The 22,328-nt window shown below is 40.6% G+C and overlaps 2 protein-coding genes and 1 non-coding gene across 9 annotated transcripts in view; 1 reads left to right on the forward strand and 2 right to left on the reverse strand.

Annotated features, from left to right (window-relative positions):
- Positions 1–22,328, reverse strand: part of DLG1 (discs large MAGUK scaffold protein 1) — a 1,062,265-nt gene that overhangs the window by 379,549 nt on the left and 660,388 nt on the right. The gene's annotated exons all lie outside the window — the stretch shown is intronic.
- Positions 1–22,328, reverse strand: part of TRMT2B (tRNA methyltransferase 2 homolog B) — a gene marked incomplete at its 5' end in the record, with an annotated part of 45,366 nt that overhangs the window by 2,160 nt on the left and 20,878 nt on the right. The window contains 6 exon segments of the mRNA XM_011236415.3: positions 8,064–8,163; positions 8,597–8,716; positions 9,506–9,607; positions 9,752–9,966; positions 10,458–10,552; positions 13,175–13,321. Of these exon segments, the coding sequence (XP_011234717.1) occupies positions 8,064–8,163; positions 8,597–8,716; positions 9,506–9,607; positions 9,752–9,966; positions 10,458–10,552; positions 13,175–13,321 (779 nt within the window).
- Positions 18,302–18,405, forward strand: LOC117795480. Its single transcript, XR_004619522.1, has one exon. It is a non-coding gene; the product is annotated as a U6 spliceosomal RNA (small nuclear RNA).

A 22,328-nucleotide genomic window follows, 5' to 3' on the forward strand; every position in this document is an offset into this window, starting at 1 on the left:
TCTAATCACAATCCCAAAAGGATATTTTTGATAAGTTAATTCTAGAGCTTTGTTAGAAAATAGCTGAAAATGTTAAAAGTATATATCCTTTAACTCAGCAACTCCACAACAGGAATTTATCTACTATATATACTATCACATATACTTATTCATCACATATACCTATACACTGCACATATGTACAAAGGTATATGTGCGGGGCGCCTGGGTGGCGCAGTTGTTAAGCGTCTGCCTTCAGCTCAGGGTGTGATCCCAGCATTCTGGGATCAAGCCCCACATCAGTCTCCTCTGCTGTGAGCCTGCTTCTTCCTCTCCCACTCCCCCTGCTTGTGTTCCCTCTCTCGCTGGCTGTCTCTATCTCTGTCAAATAAATAAATAAAATCTTTTAGAAAAAAAGGTATATGTGCAAGGATATTCATTGCAACACTGTGATCCCAACAGAGTAGAAACAACCTTAAAATTCATGAGCAAGGGACTAGTTAAATGACATATTTATGTAAGTTAAAACTACATAGCCTATTTAAAAAATTAAGTAGACCTGTAAGTACTGATGCAGATTCTACATCATCGTAGAACAATCTCCAAAATCTAATGTTAAGTGAAAAGCATGGGGCAGAACAGTGTTTTAGTTCATTTCTATTTGTTAAAAACAAAAGAGAGAGAGAGAGAGGGATGGTATGTATACATACCTGCATGTGTACACACATGCACACACACGAACTTGTATAGTCACAGAATATCTCTGATAGGCTACACAAGAAACTGGTTAGAGTGGTGACATCTGAAGGATTAGGGGCAAGGAGTAAGAAATAGACTCATTTTATTCACTGCATACTCTTTTGTATCGTTGAGTTTTTCTACCATATGCACGTACTGTCTTTTCAAAATAAATTTTCCTTACCTTTTTAAGGCCCTATTTATTATTTTACTCACTGTGTTAGCAGAATCCTAGGTTTACTCTTAATCATTGCATTTTTAAATTTATTGTCTTGCATAATAAATACTTTCATTATATTCAAAAGTGAGATAATATAAAAAGCTATTCGGTGAAGTCTCCTTCCCAACTAGGACACCCATCTCCACAGTTCTTCCCCACCATAGATAGCTACTATTATCAGTTTCTTAAATAAATTACCAGTTTCTCTATGCCTGCACAAATATAAATCCATATTCTCCTAATCTTTTGTCCTTTTTTACAAAGACAGTTTACTGTTATATAAACAATTCTACACACCTTACTATTTCCACTTAGTAACAGACCTTAGAACCAAAATCACAAGCCACAAAAGAAAATAGTCTGGACAGGGGCGCCTGGATGACTCAGTCGGTAAGTGTCTGCCTTCAGCTTGGGTCAGGGTCCCAGGGTCCTGGGATCAAGCCCCACATCGGGCTCCCTGATTGGTGGGGAGCCTGCTTCTCCCTCTCCTGCTTCCCCTGCTTGTGTTCCCTCTCTCACTGTTTCTCTCTCTGTCAAATAAATAAATAAAATCTTAAAGAAAGAAAGAAAGAAAGAAAGAAAGAAAGAAAGAAAGAAAAGAAAAGAAAAGAAAAGAAAAGAAAAGAAAAGAAAAAAAGAAAGAAAGAACGAAAGAAAGAAAGAAAACAATCTGGACAAATTGAAAACTAATACTCCTGGGGCGCCTGGGTGGATTAGTCAGTAAAGCGTCTGCCTTCAGCTCAGGTCATGGTCTCAGGGTCCTGGGATCTCCCTGCTCAGCTGGGAGTCTGCATCTCCCTCTCCCTCTCCCTCTGTGTGCACTCTCTCTCTCTCAAATAAATAAAATCTTAAAAAAAAAGAAAATTAATACTCTTATGCTTCAAAGGACACCATCGAGAAAGTGAACAGAGAACCCACAGGAGACAATTTTGGCAAATCACGTATCCGATAAGGGACTTGTATCTAGAATATATTAAGAAATCTTAAAACAATAAAAAAAAGACAATCCAATTAAAAATCAGAAGTAGAGAGGGGTGCCTGGGTGGCACAGCGGTTAAGCGTCTGCCTTCGGCTCAGGGCGTGATCCCAGCGTTACAGGATCGAGCCCCACATCAGGCTCCTCCGCTATGAGCCTGCTTCCTCCTCTCCCACTCCCCCTGCTTCTGTTCCCTCTCTTGCTGGCTGTCTCTATCTCTGTCGAATAAATAAATAAAATCTTTTTAAAAAAATGGGCAAAGGGTCTGAATAGACATTTCTCCAAAGAAGATATACAAATGGACAATAAGCACATGAAAAAATGCTCAACATCATTAGCCACTGAGAAAATAGAAATCAAAACCACAAGGACATACCACTTTTCACCCATTCGAATGAATATAATAAAACAGACAGACAGTAACAAGAGTTGGTGAGGATGTCGGCAAATTGGAACCCTCATAGGCTGCTGGTGGAAATGTAAAATGGGGAAGCTCTTTGGAAAACAGGCTGGCAGTTCCTCAAAAGGTTAACACAGAGTTACTACGTGACCCGCAATTCCACTCCTAGGTATCTACCCAAGAGAAATGAAAGCCTATGTCCACACAAAAATTTGCACATGAATGTTCATAGCAGCATTATTCACAAGCGGCAAAAAGTGGAAACAACCCAAATGTCTATCAGCTGACACATGAATATATAAAATGTGATATATTGGGGCACCTGGGTGACTCAGTTGGTTAAATGGCTGCCTTCGGATCGGGTCATGATCCCAGGGTCTTGGGATTGAGTCCTCGGGCTTCCTGCTCAGTGGGGAGTCTGCTTCTCCCTCTCCTCTGCCCCTCCCCGCCTCTGCTTGTGCTCTCTCGCTTTCTCTCTCTCAAATAAATTTAAAAATCTTTAAAAAAATAAAATGTGATATATCCATGAAGTGAAGTATTATTCAGCCATAAAGGAATGAAACACTGATACATGCTACCACCATGCAAGGATGAACATTGCATAAGTGAAAGAAGCCAGATGCAAAGAACTACATATTGTATGACTTCATTTGTATGAAGAGGGCAGAATAAGCAAATCCATAAAGACAGAAAAGTAGATTAGTGGTTGCCTAAGGCCAGGGGATTAGGGAAAAATGGGGAGTAACAGGTGAGAGGTGCAGGGTTTCTTTTTGAAGTGATGAAAATGTTCTGGAAATAGTGGTGATGGCCACGCAAGTCCAAGAACATACTAAAAAACACAGAATTATGCACTTTTAAAGAGATGAATTTTATATATGAATTATATCTCAATAAAGCTGCTGTTCAAAAATAACACACCTTAGAGATCTTTCTAGATCTGTACAGAGACCATCTGCATTCCTTTTTATAGCAGCACAGTATTCCATCGTATGGACAGAGCATTGATGGTTTAACCAGTTCCCCACTGATGGACTTTTAAGATATTTCATTGCTTGCTGTTATAATATTGTAATAAAGAACTTTGTATCTAGGTCATTTTACATGTGTCACATAAGATAAAGCCTCAGGAATGGAATTACTGATTTAAGGGGTATATATACATTTATAATCTATATTGCTAAATTTCCCTCCATAGGAATGATACCAATTTACACTCTGACTAGTAATTTTTTAGAATTCATGTTTCCTCTTAGTATTGCCAACAGTGTATTATCAAACTTTTGAACTTCTTTTTGCCCATCTGAGATGTAAAAAGTGGTATCTCGGTGTACATTTAATTATTTATTTTTTTTTAAAGATTTTATTTATTTATTTGACAGAGAGAGACAGCCAGCAAGAGAGGGAACACAAGCAGGGGGAGTGGGAGAGGAAGAAGCAGGCTCATAGCGGAGGAGCCTGATGTGGGACTCGATCCCAGAACGCCGGGATCACGCCCTGAGCCGAAGGCAGACGCTTAACCACTGAGCCACCCAGGCGCCCCCTCGGTGTACATTTAATTTGCATTTCCATTATAATGGAAGAGACTGAGCATCCTTTCATTGTTCATAAGCACACTTATATTTTCTTTCTTCTGTTCCTTTTTCTTTTGTGTTTTTTTCTTTTTCTTTTATTTCAAGCTTTTATTTAAATTCCAGTTAGTTAACTTACAGTGTAATATTAATTTTAGGAGTAGAATTTAGTGATGCATCACTTACATTCAACACTCAGTGCTCATCACAAGTGCCCTCCTTAATCCCCATCATTCATTTAACCCATCTCCCTGCCCACCTCCCCTCCAGCAACCCTCTGTTTGTTCTCCATAGTTAAGAGTCTCTTTTATGGTTTGCCTCTCTCTTTTTCCCCCATGCTGATCTGTTTCATTTCTTAAATTCCACATATGAGTGAAATCATATGGTATTTGTCTTTTTCTAACTGCCTTATTTCGCTTAGCATAATACACTCTAGCTCCATCCACGTCATTGCAAATGGCAAGATTTCATTCTTTTTGATGGCTGAGTAATATTCCCGTGTGTGTGTATGCCTGCGTGTGTGTGTATGCATCTATATATGGACATATATATATATATACACACACACACACATATACACGTATACATATACACTCCACAACTTCTTTATCCATTCATCAATGGACATTTGGGCTCTTTCCATAATTTGGCTATTGTTGATAATGCTGAAATAAACATCAGGGTGCATGTGTCCCTTCAAATCGCTACTTTTGTATCCTTTGGCTAAATACCTAGTAGTGCAATTCCTGGATTGCAGGATAGTTCTATTTTTAACTTTCTGAGAAACCTCCATACTGTTTTCCACAGTGGCTTCACCTCTGTTTGTATTCCCACCAACAGTGAAAGAGGGTTCCCCTTTCTCCATATCTTTACCAACACCTGCCCTTTCCTGTGTTGTTAATTTTAGCCATTCTGACAGGACTGAGGTAATATCTATTGCAGTTTTGATTTGCATTTCCCTGCTGAGGAGTGATGTTAAGCATCTTTTCATGTGTCTGTTGGCCATCTGCATGTCTTCTTTGGAAAAATGTCTATTCATGTCTTCTGCTCATTTCTTAACTGGATTATTTGTTTTTTGGGAGTTTGATAAGTTCTTTTTTTTAAAAGATTTTATTTATCCATTTCTCAGAGAGAGAGAGAGACAGACAGAGAGAGACAGAGCAGAGGCAGGCGGGGAGCAGCAGGCAAAATGGGAGAAGCAGGCTCCCCACTGAGCAAGGAGCCTGACGTGGGACTCTATCCCAGGACCCCAGGATCATGACCTGAGCTGAAGGCAGCCGCCCAACTGACTGAGCCACCCAGGCATCCCAGATAAGTTCTTTATACACTTCAGATACTAACCCTTAGTCAGATGTTATTTTTTTTTAAATCAATCTCTAAGAGTTTGTTATAAATTAAGGAAAAAATTCTTTATAATTTATTTTTTTTTAAAGATTTTATTTATTTATTTGACAGAGATAGAGACAGCCAGCGAAAGAGGGAACACAAGCAGGGGGAGTGGGAGAGGAAGAAGGGGGCTCATAGCGGAGGAGCCTGATGTGGGACTCGATCCCAGAACGCCGGGATCACGCCCTGAGCTGAAGGCAGACGCTTAACCGTTGTGCCACCCAGGTGCCCCAAATTCTTTATAATTTAAACTACAAATACTTTTCCAGTCTGTATATTGTCTCCCATCTTTGATTTTGGTGCTTTTTATCATGTAAGTTATTGATTTTTTAATGGTTTCATTGAGATATAATTCACATACCATACAGCTCACTCATTTATACTGTTCAGTGGTTTTCAGTATACTCAGAGTTGTGCGTCTATCAGAGCAATCAATTTTGGAATATTTTCATTAACCCAAGAAGGTATCACACACTCCTTAGCCCTAACTCCCCATTTCTCTGCAACCCTCCAACCCTCAGCCTTAGGCAACCATAAATCTACTTTCTGTCTCTTGAGATCTGCCTAGTCTGGACATTTCCTACAAATGGAATCATAGAAGATGTGGCCCTTTGTGTCTGGCTTTTGGATACCTGTCCCTTATTAGATAAATGATTTGCAAATATTTTCTCCCATTCTATGAGTTGTCTTCTCACTTTCTTGATAAAGTTTTTTTTAATAAAAAAAAGAAAAATTTTTTAACAAAAAAACAAAGTTTAAAAAAAAACCGAAAGTTTTTTTTAACTTTGATGATGTCCAACTACACACACACACACATATTTGATACCTGTATTTTTCATTGTTATTGTTGCTTGGGTTTTTGATGTCATATCTAAGAAAGCTTTGCCTAACTCAAGGTCACAAAAATTTATTCCTATGTTTCAAATCTTACATTTAGTTCTATAATCCATTTTGAATTCATTTCTGTGTATGGTGTAACAAAGGGAGAAGTTATTTTTTTATGTTAGCAAACTTAACTACCTTTTAGTATATGGCTATTGAATTTTCATAGTTAGAAAGGGCTTCTGCACTCAAGGATTATAAAGAAATTGAATGATTTTGTGGGGTACATTTATGGTTTCCCCTTTTTACATTTCAATCTGACTCCTTTGTAATTTATCCTGGTATATACAGTGTGAGATACAGATCCAACGTTTTTTTTCACCGTGGCTACCCAGTTGTCCATCACCATTTATTGAATAGTCCATCTTCTTCCCATTGGTGTGAGGTGCCACCTTTATCATATACTCAATATACTTAAAATAAAGTATACTCATATACTTAAAATAAAGGACAACTGGAAAAGGTAAATGTGCAAGCATAGACAAGGAAATAAGACTATGAAAACACATGGGCTTCATGCTTTTATTTTGGGTAGAAGCTCTTTGACAACTTTCTTAATTCTTTTCCATGGTTACTGGTCTGTGTAGGTTTACCTACATCCTCTGCAATTAATATTATCCATTTTCATTTCCCCACAAAATTGCCCATCTAGGTTTTCAAATGTATTGTGAGGGAGTTGTACGAAGTACTTTCTTATAATTTTTAAAAATTTCCTCATAGTTGTAGTTATGCTTTTTCTCATTTAGGACTCTATATTTTTATGTTTTATTCCTTTATATTCTTGATTAGATTTATCTATTTTATTTTCTCCTTCTAATAACATCTTCTTGCTTATTTGTCAAGTCTACAGGGGTTTTTTGTTTGTAGTTCATTCATTTCTGGATTTTGTCTAACACTACTAATTTTTCCCTTCATTTTCCTTTAGGCTTAGTATTTTTTTCTAGATCACTGACTTGAGAGCTCAATTCATTTACTTTTAATTCTCACTTATTTCATCCAGGTACATCACCTGTACTTCATACCCACTTATGTTGTTCAAATATTACAAACCGTACTGCTTATATAAAAGGGAGAGGGAGGGAGGGAGGGAGGAAGAGAGAGACAGAGAGAAGGAAGAAAACTTTTCAAAATTCAAAAGAATTGACCAGGACCAGAACTGGAGTGAAGAAAGAGGCATTCTCCTTGGGTACAAAATTTAAGAGGTTGACAAAAAACTCAGTAATCAAGACAAATAATATTTTAATGTAATATTCTGGAAAATCAAATTGGAAATAACCTGCAGACTGGTTCCCTGCTTTTTGAAATAAAGTTTTATTGGAATCAGGACCAGAATTATAGTGAGGTGAGTGAGACAGGGTTTAGCAAGCACAGGAGTGGATCTTGCTTTTTTAAAAAAGATCTTAAAGTGTTTTTCATCATGGATTTCTTGGGACTAATTTTGATTTTTGAAAATGATGCAGTATAAATGTATCTTAATTACTGAGATTTTCTGCACCCTCTTACTAAATTTTGCACCCAAATTGAGTTGTTTTACTTGCCTTACTCGAGACCTGGCCCTATAACTAACTTTTGATGTAGTATAATGACTTTTTTTTCTGTCTCTTTATATTACTCTGTTTTCTAAATTTATACAGTAAATAAGGATTCCTTTGATAATGAAGAAAAATAATTTTAAAAAGAAGTCAGTCGGGGCACCTGGGTGGCTCAGTTGGTTAAGTGGCTGCCTTTGGCTCAGGTTGTGATCCCTGGGTCCTGGGATTGAGCCCCATGTCAGAGTCCCTGCTCAGTGGGGCGTCTGCTTCTCCCTCTTCTCTCTCTGTCTGTCCCCCCTTCTCATGCTTTCTCTCTTTCTCTCAATAAACAAAATCTTTAAAAACAATAAAAAAATACATAAAAAAAGAAGTCAAGACTCACTCAATGATGTTCCTTGTGGTTTCACCATGGGGCTTGCAGGAAACAAAAATCAGTGTGCGGATAGCCCTGCAGTTTCGAATGGCTTGAACCACCTGATAGTCTGTAGGAAGAAACACATTGCTATTAATAATATTATTTTTGTTTTGTTTTGCTTTAAAGATTTTATTTATTTGAGAAAGAGAGAACACATGAGTGGGGGGGAGGGGCAGAGGGAGAAGCAGGTTCCCTGCTGAACAGGGAGCCCTATGTGGGGCTCCATCCCAGGACCCTGGGATCATGATCTGAGCCAAAGGCAGACCCTTAACTGCCTGAGTCACCCAGGCACCCCGCTATTAATATAATTAAACTGTCATGGTCTGGGTTATCAGACACTACCAACTGGCTAGCACGTAGGATTGGTTAGGAATAAAGAAGTAGGTTCAGAGCCAGCCCACTGGGAGACCCCTTAGCACTGTATGGGAGTAAGGGACTACAGATGGTGGACATGAGAACATCCAACTAGCTCTGTTAACAGAAAAGCTGTCCATTCTTACGCAATCCCGCCCGGGCTGGGTTCACCACAGCAACAATGAACTGTCCATCTTCCTTTGACTTTAGTAGCTGTGGTAATATCTTCTCTGCTCGACCAGCGTGGAACTCACAGTTGGTGATGCCTGCAGAAGAGAGGCCCACAGGACAGAATTCAAAACTCAAGCCCAGTAGTGAGGGAAGGGGTGGGGGGCTGGGGGGTGGCGGAGACCTTCAACTTTACAGAAACGTACAGGAGCCGGGGCTCTGCCATCCTCCCTGTGGGTCTGGCATACCTCTGAGTAACAAGGAAAGGAATGCTTTTGGAGCAGCCTCATTGGTGCCAACACACTTTCCTTTGCAATATCTCAGTAGGCCTTTCAGCTTGAGATACTAGAACATATTATTTTAAAACTTAGTGACACATAGCACATGAAGTACCTATACCAGGAAGAAAACCTTGACTTTTACTTGAGTGCTCTTTCTGCTATATTAGAGATTTTCAGAGCCTCAAGAGTCTTCTAGAGGTAGCGTAGAGGGAACAAGGAGATCTGTGTTCTGTACCATCGTTTGGCAAACAATTTTGTTCAAAGAAAAGGTTCTGTTGTTAACAATTGTTTGAAATCTACTGTATTATGTTAGAATGCCTCATGAGTCTAATGTCTATATTATCCAAAGTTTTGCCAAGTTCTCTTCCTATCATCTAGGCCTGTTTATTGCCTCAGGCTCTTCTCTCAGATCAAAAAAAAAAAAAAAAAAGCGGGGGGGATTAGCTATTGGGACCCCTTTCAGAAAACCATCAGGACCCAACTCCAGTCACTCCGGGACACCCTCCCTCCCTCTCCATGGATCATGGATATGGTCGATGGCCCTTCCCACACAACTCTTTTCACAGCACAGAAACAACTGCAGCTCTGCATTCTGCCTCCAGTTACCATTGAAGGCTGCAGTCTACCTGGCATTCTGCACTGCCTGCTCCACCAACTCAATCCCAAGGACCTGGGAGGCATACTGAGCCAGAGACAGACCAATCACACCTGAGGAAGTAACAGGACAAGAGGAGGATTTTCAACCAATGATGGTATGCCCGCACCACCACCATCGCCTCCCCACCCGGGCCCTGGCTGCTGGGTGGATGGAAGCCAAGCAGCATGCAGAGTCTGCCCTGGGCTGCCACTTGCCAGTTCCACAGCAGATATCAAGGAGGATGGTGTTAGAGTTCACTCCGCTCAGCTCCCCCACTGTCCGGTACAGCACCTCTGCACCAGCAGTGTTAATCTGGAAAAAGGCGTCTGGAGAGATGCGGATCTTCAAGCCCAGGAGATCTTCATAGAGGTGGGGTTCCCCAAATAGGAGCTGATAGGGGGACTGCTGGTGGCTGCAATGCATCATAGTGCTGGAAAAGAACTTTTTTAAAGATGTTATTTATTCATTTGAGAGAGACAGCACAAGCAGGGGGTAGAGGGAGAGGGACAAGAAGACTCCCCGCTGAGCAGAGAACGGGATGCGTGGCTGGATCCCAGGACCCTGGGATCATGAGCCGAAGGCAGACGCTTAACCGACTGAGCCACCCAGGCGCCCCTGGAAAAGAATTTTTAAGAAAGCGTTTTGTAATAGCAGGCCATTCTATCTCTAGTGGTTTGGGGGGTGGGCAGCAGCTCAGCTAGGAGACACAGCCTCCATGGCATGGCCCTCCCTCTCAGGGGATGGAGGTATATGCAGACACCCTCTAAATCCAGCCTGAGTTCCCAGACCTGGCTGGTGTACAAGGGCTGGTATCACTTAGCCCAGTTCCTCCATAGCCAGCGGCCCTGCCTCAGCAAGCCACAACTCAAAATATGGCAAGCCATCAGCCTCCTCCTCGCTGTCCGGCTACCCCAGGTTTACCTTTCCTGGAAGTAAAGTGATGTCAAGTCACAGACTGCTCCTGGCCCACTGGTGAAAAACTTCTTTACAGCCTCCTTCTGAACACTGAGCTCCTCCTGCCCAGATCACAAAATCAGGAGTCAAGCAAAGACTCATCTCTGACAAATTTTCTCTCCAAGCTCTACAATAATCAGCACTGCAGTAGTCAGACAAGAAGGCACATTTCTCAAATCCTATTATAAATAACACTTAACATAAAGCAATGTTCTATATGACAAAAAATACACTATTTTCACATCTCAGTAGAAGTATTGCTTTGCTTATCAGCTTTTGGCAAATCCTATACGATGGACTTGGTGCTTTCTCTAGTTTGAGCCTCCGTAATATTTTTCTAAAGAAAGTGTGAAAGTAATTCCTATTGTAAACAAGGAGCTAAACTAAGCTTTTGCCTCATTATGAAGAAGCAATAACTTTTCAATTCCCTTTATACTTCTCCACTTCAAATATCCCAACCACCCACCCAAACACCACCTCAACGACGTGTCCTCAAAGAAAAGAAAGAGGGCATGGAAGGGAATGATCAGAACATTTTAAAATTCTCACATCACTGCAGAGAGCCTAAACATTAGCTTGACACAGGTTATATCAGAATAAACTATGCTGGAGCTCTAGAGTTAAAAGGCCAAGAATTGTATTTTGGGGATAAATACCCAGTAGTGCGATTACTGGATCATAGGGCAGTTCTATTTTTAACTTTTTGAGGAACCTCCATACTGTTTTCCACACTGGCCATACCAGTTTACATTCCTACCAACAGTGCAGAAGCGTTCCCTTTTCTCCACATTCTTGCCAACACTTGTTGTTTCTTATATTTTTGATTTTAGCCATTCTGGAAGGTATGAGGTGATATCTCCTAGTGGTTTTCACTTGCATTTCCCTGATGACGAGTAATGTTGAGCATTTTTTCATGTGTTTGCTAGCCATCTGTATGTCTTCTTTGGAGATATGTCTGTTCACGTCTTCTGCCCATTTTTTAATTCAAGAACACTAATTCAGGGGCGCCTGGGTGGCACAGTGGTTGGGCATCTGCCTTTGGCTCAGGGCGTGATCCTGGCATTGTGGGATCGAGCCCCACATCAGGCTCCTCCGCTATGAGCCTGCTTCTTCCTCTCCCACTCCCCCTGCTTGTGTTCTCTCTCTCTGGCTGTCTCTATCTCTGTCAAATAAATAAATAAAATCTTTAAAAAAAAAGGAACACTAATTCAAAGGGATATGTGCACTCTGATGTTTATAGCAGCATTATTTACAATAGCCAAATTATGGAAGCAGCCCAAGTGTCCATCAATAGATGAATGGATAAAGAAGTGGTGTGTATATATATACAATGGCACACTATTCAGCCATAAGAAAAGAATGAAATCTTGCCATGCAACAACATGGATGGAGCTAGACAGTATAAATGCTAAGTGAAATAAATCAGTCGGAGAAAGACAAATACCATACGATTTCACTCATATGTGGCATTTAAGAAACAAAACAAATAAGCAAAGGGAAGAAAGAGGGAGAGACAGAGACACAAACCAAGAAAACACTCTTAACTACAGAGAACAATCCAATGGTTACCAGACAGGAGGTGGGTGGGGGGATGGGTGAAATAGGTGATGAGGACTAAGGAGTGCACTTGTCGTGATGAGCACTGGGTGATGTATGGAATTGCTGAATCACTATATTGTACACCTGAGCCTAATATAACATTGTATGTTAACTACACTGGAATTAAAATGAATGAATGAATAAATGAATGAATGAATAAAAGGGTTTTTTTGCCATATGTAGGTTAAACTTACTAATGTATATTATCATTGTCTAGGCTCACCATTATTTATTGCATCTCCCACTAAAGTAGCATTGTGTATTTTCCTGTAGTTCTATCAGTTATTAGGTGTATGTAGTTTTAACTTGTTGTATTTTCCTTTTAAAGTGAACCTTCTACCTTTATTAAGTCTTCTTTTTTTATCTCTAGTAATACCTGCTGCCTTAGAATCTACTTTGGTATTAACAGTTTTATCTCTTTAAATACATACATACATACATACATACATAAAAATAAAAGGACACAGGAATTGTGTGTCCACTATACTCAATTTTTTTAATTACCAAAAAAAGGTCAGGAATCAATGACATGGGTTCAAGACCTAGCTTGGCTATTTACTGGCTCTTCAACCTGGGGTACTTCTATGTCTCCATTTGCTCATCTGAAATGAGGATGACAATTCTTTCCCTTCTCTCACATACTTTACAGGTGGGTTGAGACGATCACATTAAGTATAGGAATATTTTAACATGTTTCAAAGCCCTAAGTGAATTACAAATGTAAAGTATTATTTGAGTTATGAAATTCTGACTATATTCTCCTCTCTACTGAATTGGCTTTTAGAGTCAGTAGAGTACCTACCAACTTCCATGGGCAAAGTTCTTGTGAAAATACTTGGAAGTCCTCACATGATAATTAACTTGGTAACCTCACCTCAGTCTCTGTGGTTGGATTATGCCAGCAGCGTGGTTAGAGTATCCTCACTATCGCCTCCTCCTCACCCCCGACCCCTCTTCCCCACCCACACAAATATTTCGTGGATGCGTAGTTTCTGCTATCTCCCTGAAACTTCCAAAATCAACTGCAGGATACTGAAAATAAGGGCTGCTACAGAAGCTGCCCCTTATCATTCTGTGAGTCTCACCTGTCTTAATTCCTGGGGATGGAAAGTGATGATGGCCATCATGTGCCCTCGGCTATTGGTGCGGACTATGAGCTCACGCCAGTACCCACCTTCATGAAACAGAAGGCAGGGTTCCATTGGGGACTGTCGAAGGAATACTTCATAGTACTAGGAAGAAAGCAATATTGTTATGCAGATAAATCTAACAAGTTCCGCAGCTGATTATTCATGCCGAATGATTATCATGGGCTAAACTACATCCAGCCCCATGCATACGTTGAAGCCCTACCCTGAAGTACCTCAGAATGTGACCATATTTGGAGATAAAGTCTTTAAAGAGGTGATTAAACTAAAACGAGGCCCTTGTACAACTGACTGCTGTCCTTATAAAAAAGAGAAAATTGGGACACACACAGAGACACCGGGGATGCCCATACAGAGGAAAGATCACGTGAAGACACAGAGGATGGCCACCTACAAGCCAAGGAGGCAGGCCTCGGAAGAAAGCAAACTTGCCAACATCTATCTAGGACTTCTAGCCTTCAGAACTGTGAGAAAATACATTTCTGTTGTTTAAGCCACACAGTCTGTGGTACTTTCTTATGTACCTAGCAGACTGAAACAGATTTTGGTACCAAAAAGTGGCATGCTGCTATAACAAATACCTAAAAATATAGAAGTGGCTTTAAAACTGGAAATGGGCCAAGACTGGAAGTGTTTTGAGGTACATGCTAGAAAAAGCCTAGATTGCCTTGAAGAGACTATGGGTAGGAATATGGGTATTAGAGATGATTCTGGTGAGATCTCAGAAAGAAATGAGGAGCATGCTATTGGAAATTGGTCAAAAGTTGATTTTTATAAAGTAAAAAAGAACTTGGACGAATGGTATCCTAGTGTTGGGTGGAAGGTAAAAATTCTAAGTGCTGAACCTGGATATTTAGCTAAGGAGATCTCTGAGCAGTGTTGAAGGTGTGGCCTGGTTTCTGCTTGCTGCTCATTGTAAAATGTATGGAGAGGAGAAAGATCCATTGAAGAAGGAATTGTTAAGCAAAAAGGAACCAGAACTTGAAGATTTAGAAAAATCTCAGCTTAGCCATGTAATATGAAAGCATGTTCAGGAGGCAAAACCAAGGTTATGGCTGGACAATCCTTTGATAAAGAGGTGACAGGTGTGTCTCACCGATCAATCAGGCATCTCAGCAGAAGCCAGGAATAGAGATGAAGTTTTATCAACAGAAACACTGCCAGCATTGACTAAAGGGAACAGAGACAAGATATAATGAATGCAGGCTATCAGACTTCTGGGATTCCACAGGACAGGACAATAGACTTATCCGACTGCCAACAGATGTTATCCTTCACGAAAAGAGAAAAATGACCCCAAGGCAATCAGGGCTGCAGCTGCCACTACAGGCCCAGAGGAGACAGGCCCCAGGAGGGCAAGGCTGTAGCCTCAGTTTCAGTGGGCCAAACTGCCCATGTCCAGGGTCTGAAGCATGAGCCTGCCACACCAGTGGGCCAAAGGACAGAGCATCAAGCCAAAGACGGTAATTCCTGAGCCTTAAAATCGAATGGAATTTGCCCTGCTAGGTTTCAAACTTGCTTGGAACCTATGATACCTCTCTTCTTTCCAATTTCTCCCTTTTGGAAGGAAATGTCCACCCTATTTTCTGTCCCACATACTTTGGAAGCAGATAACTTGTATGGTTTCACAGGTTCACAGCTGAAGATTTTTTAAAGATTTTATTTCAGAGAGAGAGAGCATGAGCAGGGGTGGAGGGGGCAGAGGGAGGAGGAGAAGCGGGCTCCCCACTGAGCAGGCCGCCCAACGAGGGGCTCGATTCCAGGACCCTGAGATCATGACCTGAGCAGAAGGCAGACACTTAACCGACTGAGCCACCCAGGCACCCTTGAAGATTTTTGCCGTAAGATGAATTATACCTTGAGTCTCATCCACACTTGATTTAGATGATATTCAGATAAGGCCTGGGATTTAGGGTTGATGTTGGAATGGGTTAAAAATTTGGGGCTGCTAGGGGAGCCTGGCTCGCATATGACTCTTGATCTTGGGGTCATGAGTTCAAGCCCCATGATGGGTGTAGAATTTAAAAAATTGGGGGCTGCTAGGAAGGGGTGAATGTATTTTGCATGAAAGAAGAACATGAATTTTGGGGGTCCAAAGAGTAGAGGGTTATGGGCTAAAATGTGTCCCCCTAAAATTCACATGTTGAAGTCCTAACCTCGAACACCTCACGATGTGACTATATTTGGAAACAGGGCCTTTAAAGAGGTGATTAAGGGGCACCTGGGTGGCTCAGTCGGTGAAGCGTCTGCCTTTGGCTCAGGTCATGATCCCAGGGTCCTGGGATCGAACCCCACATCAGGCTTTCTGCTCAGCGGGGAGTCTACTTCTCCTTCTCCCCTTGCCTGCTGCTCCCCCTGCATGTGCTCTCTCACTCTCACTCTCTCTCAAGTAAACAAATAAATAAAATATTTTTTTTAAAAAAAAGAGGTGATTAAGTTAAAATGAGGTAGTTAGGATGGACCCTAATCCAATCTGTTGTCCTTACACAAAGAGGAAATTTGGACACACAGAAAGACACCAGGGATGCAGGTGTGCACAGAGAAATGACTATGTAAAGACATAGTAAGAAAGTGGCCATCTGCAAGGCAAGGTGAGAAGCCCAGAAGAAACCAAACCTGCTGACACCCTAATCTTAGACTTCCAGCCTCCAGACTTTGAGGAAATAAATTTCTGTTGTTTAAGCTGCCCAGTCTCTGGTATTTTGTTATGGCAGCTCTTGCAAACTAACGCAGTGATAAAAGAAACATGATCCCTGCCCTGCAACCTCACAGAGGAATATTATCCATTGTATTTCAAACACTAAGCTCCATGAAGGCTTACAGCTGTATCCTTAGTCTGGCACATAATAGGTGCTCAATAATTATTATTGAAAGAAAGTATGAATGAATGAACAGGAAAGGTGTTTCTATGTGGAGTCTCAATTTATTCTATACACAGTATGAAGTACAATACACAGTATGAAATTCAATAATCTTCTATTTCTGTGAATTCCTCCTGGAAGCAATTCCTAACATAGCACTAGGTTGCTATGATTCCACTCTTATTATAACGTCCTGATATAAACCCATCATTTCTATATTTCTTCATATAGCCAGGTACCAACTATACCATGGCTTAGTTGAATGCTTCATTTCCTCCCTGTGAGTACAAGTCAGATGCAATCCTGATTTAGTTGTTGGGATAGCAAAAATCCTTAAAGCTAAACATTTCAAACATAAGCCAGTGGCTACCACAACAGGACACACTGTCTCATTTACTAGGTCCTTTCATTTTTATAATACATGTGTTCTAGTTCCACTGTATTTTCAAACAAACCCCGAATTATGCATGGAAGGGGAAGTTATGCCAAAAAATAGTGCTGCCTGAGAGGGTAAAATCAACTAAGGCTGCACTTAATCACTTTTGCTATACTGTCACATACATGCAATATAAGATATGCTTAACTACACTGGACATATTTTTCAAATTTTGAGGTTGGTGATTTTTAAAAAGACCAGTTCAATTGTTGGCTACTGGCTGGTTGGAAAGCAATGTTTTCTGGAAGCAAGATTCAAAGGTCACTGGGGTCCTGGAAGGATGGGAAATTGAAAAACTGAGTCTGACCTGAGAGATAATGGTAAATAGATATGAAATACAGCTCCTCCACTGTATGAACTGAGACTTGGTCTCTTCAATTATAAAATGGAGGCTGAAACACCTATTCCCATACGGCAATGCCTAAGTATGAAGAGTGAAAGGGCCTTCTGGTTAAAATAACAGAATATTCGTCATAAAAATCCTACTAAAATGGGGGTGCCTGCATGGCCCAGTCAGTTAAGCATCCAACTTTTGGTTTTGGCTCAGGTCATGATCTCAGGGTCGTGTGATTGAGCCACTCATTGGGCTCTGCGTTGGGCATGGAGCCTGCTTAAGATTCTCTCTCTCCCTCTCCCTCGGCCCCTCCCTGCCCCTGCATGCACACGTGCACTCTTGCGTTCTCTCTCTCTCAAAGAAATCCTCCTTAAATGAAATAGAGGGAAAAAAAGACACAAACTTATTTAAGCTCATTACTCCACCAATTCTCCCTTCTCTTTCTCCTGCACCAACATTTTCCTGCCTTGCTAATGGAACATTCCCATAAACATATAAGCATGTTCTTACTCTCCCACCTTTAAGAAAGACAGGGAACTTCCTGACCCCACTTTCTCTACCAGCCACTGTTACATTTCATTGTTCCTCTTTGTAGAAAAACTCAAAAGAACCGTATATATATTCACTGCCTCCCACTCCTCTCCTTCTATTCACCCACTAGAATCAGGTCCCCACCACTCCACCAAAATGGTTCACGTTAAGGTCACCGATGACCTCCTTGTTATGCTATTCAACATATATCCATCTCCACCGCTACTATCACTGCTCTGTATCATCTCTCGCTTGGATTACTGCAACAGCTTCCCCACTGGTCTCTCCTTGCTTCTATCCTTCCCTCCAATAATCCATACACAACACAACAGCCGGAGTGATTCTGTGAAACCCAAATCATATCATGACACCCCCTCATCAAAACCTCCAGTGGCTCAGAATAAAAGCCAAAGTCCCTACAATGACCTCCAAGGCACTACATAACCTTGCCCTCATTCACCATCTTACCCCATGTCCTACACTTCTGGGCCTACTTTCAGTTCCTCTAAAAAGCCTGTCACATTCCCATCTTTGGATGGGTTTTCTCTTTTCCTAGAAAGCTCCTCCCTCAGACCTCTACATAGCCGACACCCTCACTGCCTCTAAGTTTTAAATGCAAGGTTTCTCAACCGCAGCACTACTGATGTTTTGGGCTGTCTAATTCGTTGTTGTGGGGACCTGCCCCATATGCTGGAGGATGTTTAACAGCATCTCTGGCCTCTATCCACTAGACGCCACTAGCACTGCCCAATGATCTCCCACTGATAACAACCAAAAATGTCTCCAGACATTGCCAAATGTCCCATGCAAGGCAAAACTTCCCCCCAGTTGAGAGTCAGTCCTTTATTCAAATACTGTCTTCTTCATTAACCTTACCTTGACCCCATTTAAAATTACAACCCATGCTCACTTCAGGAGCACACGTACCAAGATTGGAATGATACTGAGATTAGCATGGCCCCTGGGCAAGAAGGACATACAAATTCATGAAACATTCCATATTTTTATCACCTCAAAGGATAAACACTGACAAAATTTGTTACTTGTAGAATCATAATTTAACTCCCTACCTCTTCTCTAAATAAACTTAATATTTTTATGTTCTAGAACAACAACAACAAAATTACAACCCATGCTTTCCCCAATCCTAGAATTTCTTATCCTCCTGATTCTGCTGTACTTTTCCCATGGCACTTGTCTTAATCTGGTTGGGCCCCTATATCAAAAATACCGCAAACTGGATGGCTTACAAACAGAAATTTATGTCTCACAGTTCTGGAGGCTGGGAAGTCCGAGATCAAGACACTGGCATATTCAGTGACTTACAAGAATTTGTTTCCTCTCATTCCCTGCATATTTCCAGACCACAATGCTTTGAAACTTGAACTCAATCACAAGAGTAAATTTGGAAAGAACTCAAATGCATGGAGGTTAAAGAGCATCCTGCTAAAGAACGAATGGATCAACCAGGAAATTAAAGAATTTTAAAAATTCATGGAAACGAATGAAAATGAAAGCACAACTGTTCAAAACTTTAAGGAGTCAGGGGTGCCTGGGTGGCACAGCGGTTGGGCGTCTGCCTTCAGCTCAGGGCGTGATCCCGGCGTTGTGGGATCGAGCCCCACATCAGGCTCCTCCACTATGAGCCTGCTTCTTCCTCTCCCACTCCCCCTGCTTGTGTTCCCTCTCTCGCTGGCTGTCTCTATCTCTGTCAAATAAATAAATCTTAAAAAAAAAAAAAAAACTTTAAGGAGTCAGCAAAGGCAGTCCTAAGAGGGATGTACATAGCAATACAAGTCTTTCTCAAGAAACAAGAAAGGTCTCAAACACACAACCTAACCTTAAACCTAAAGAAGCTAAAAAAGAACAGCAAATAAAGCCTAAACCCAGGAAAAGAGAATTAAGAAAGATTAGAGCAGAAATCAATGAAATAGAAACCAAAAGAACAGTAGAACAGATCAACAAAACTAGAAGCTAGTTCTTTGAAAGAATTAATAAGATCGATAAACCCCTGGCCAGATTTATCAAAAAGAAAAGAGAAAGGACCCAAATTAATAAAATCATGAATGAGAGAAGAGAGATCACAAGCAACACTGAAGAAATATAAACAATCTTAATAACATATATCATGAGCAACTATATGCCAACAAATTAGGCAATCTGGAAGAAACGGATGCATTCCTAGAAATGTATAAACTATCAAAACTGAAACAGGAAGAAATAGAAAACCTGAAAAGCCCCATAACCAGCAAGGAAATTGAAGCAGTAATCAAACATCTCCCAACAAACAAGAGCCCAGGGCCAGATGGCTTCCAAGGGGAATTCTACCAAACATTCAAAGAAGAATTAATACCTATTCTTCTGAAGCTGTTTCAAAAAATAGAAATGGAAGGAAAACTTCCAAACTCCTTTTATGAGGCCAGCATTACCTTGATCCCAAAACAAGACAAAGACCCCACCAAAAAGGAGACTTACAAACCAATATCCCTGATGAACACGGATGCAAAAATTCTCACCAAGACACTAGTCAACAGGATCCAACAGTACATTAAAAACATTATTCAACACGACCAAGTGGGACTTATTCCTGGGCTACAAGGTGGTTCAACATCTGCAAATCAATCAACGTGATACATCACATTAATAAAAGAAAGGACAAGAACCATATGATCTTCTCAATTGTTGCAGAAAAAGCATTTGACAAAATACAGCATCCTTTCTTGATTAAAACTCTCCACAATAAAGAGACAGAGGGATGACAAAATACAGCATCCTTTCTTGATTAAAACTCTCCACAATGTAGAGATAGAGGGACATACCTCGATATCATAAAAGCCATATACAAAAAGCCTACAGCAAATATCATCCTCAATGGGGAAAAACTGAGAGCTTTTCCCCTAAGGTCAGAAAAATGTCAGGGATGTCCACTCTTACCACTGTTCTTCAACATATACTAGAAGTCCTAGCCTCAGACAACAAAAGAAATAAAAGGCATCCAAATTGTCAAAGAAGAAGTCAAACTCTCACCCTTGGCAGATGACATGATACTCTATGTGGAAGACCCAAAAGACTCCACCCCAAAATTGCTAGAACTCATACAGGAATTCACCAATGTGGCAGGATATTAATAATAATAATAATAATAATAATGATAATGCACAGAAATCAGTTGCGTTTCTATACACTAACAATGAGACAAAAGAAAGAGAAATTAAGGAATGAATCTCATTTACAATTGCACCAAAAACCATGATACCTAGGAATAAACCTAACCAAAGAGGTAAAGGATCTGTACTCAGAAAACTATAGAACGCTCATGAAAGAAACCGAGGAAGACACAAAGAAATGGAAAAACATTCCATGTTCATAGATTGGAAGAACAAATATTGTTAAAATGTCTATGCTACCTAGAGCAATCTATACATTCAATACAATCCTTATCAAAATATCATCAACGTTTTTCACCGAGCTGGAATAAATAACCCCAAAATTTGTATGGAACCAGAAAAGACCCTGAATAGCCAAAGGAATGTTGAAAAAGAAAACCAAAGCTGGAGGCATCACAATTCTGGACTTCAAGCTGCATTAGAAAGCTGTAATCATCAAGACAGTACAGTACTGGCACAAAAATAGACACATATATCAATGGAACAGAATCGAGAACCCAGAAATGGACCCTCAACTCTATGCTCAACTAATCTTCCACAAAGGAAAAAATATCCAATGGAAAAAAGACAGTCTCTTCAAAAAATGGTGCTGGGAAAACTGGAAAGACACATGCAGATGAAACTGGACCATTTCTTTACACCATACACAAAAATAAACTCAAAATGAATAAAAGACCTAAATGTGAGACAGGAATCCATCAAAATCCTAGAGGAGAACACAGGCGGCAACAACCTCTTTGACCTCAGCCACAGCAACTTCTTGCTAGACATGTCTTCAAAGGCAAGGGAAACAAAGGCAAAAATGAACTATTGGGAATCACCAAGATAAAAAGCTTTTGCCTAGCAAAGGAAACAGTCAACAAAACCAAAAGACAACTGACAGAACGGGAGAAGATATTTGCAAATGTCTTATCAGATAAAGGGCTAGTATCCAAAATCTATAAAGAACTTATTAAACTCAACACCCAAAGAACAAAGAATCCAATCAAGAAACTGACAGAAAACGTGAAAAGACATCTCTCCAGAGAAGACATACAAATGGCCAACAGACACATGAAAAACTGCTCCACATCACTTGGCATCAGGGAAATACAAATCAAAACCACAATGAGATACCGCCTCACACCAGTAAGAATGGCTACAATTAACAAGTTAGGAAACAACAGATGTTGGCGAGGATCCAGAGAAAGGGGACCCTCTTACACCGTTGGTGGGAATGTAAGCTGGTGCAGCTACTCTGGAAAACAGTATGGAGGGTCCTCAGAAAGTTGAAAATAGAGCTACTCTGTGACCCAGCAATTGCAGTACTGGGTATTTACCCCAAAGATACAAATGTAGTGATCTGAAGGGGCACCTGCGCCTCAATGTTTATAGCAGCAGTGTCCCACAACAGTGAAACTATGGAAAGAGTGCCGATGTCCATTGACAGATGAATGGATAAAGATGTGGTGTATATATACAATGGAATACTATCAGCCATCAGAAACTGAAATCTTGCCATCTGAAACACCATGGATGGAACTAGAGGGTATTATGCTAAGTGAAATAAGTCAGAGAAAGACAATTACCTTATGATCTCACTCATATGTGGAATTTAAGAAACAAAACAGATGAACATAGGGGAAGGGAGGGAAAATAAAACAGGATGAAATCAGAGAGGAAGACAAATCATAAGAGACTCTTAATCACAGGAATCAAACTGAGGGTTGCTGGAGGGGAGGTAGGTGGGGGATGGGGTAACTGGGTGATGGGCATTAAGGAG

This window comes from Ailuropoda melanoleuca, chromosome 1 (genome assembly GCF_002007445.2).
Source record: "Ailuropoda melanoleuca isolate Jingjing chromosome 1, ASM200744v2, whole genome shotgun sequence".
Lineage (NCBI taxonomy): Eukaryota > Metazoa > Chordata > Mammalia > Carnivora > Ursidae > Ailuropoda > Ailuropoda melanoleuca.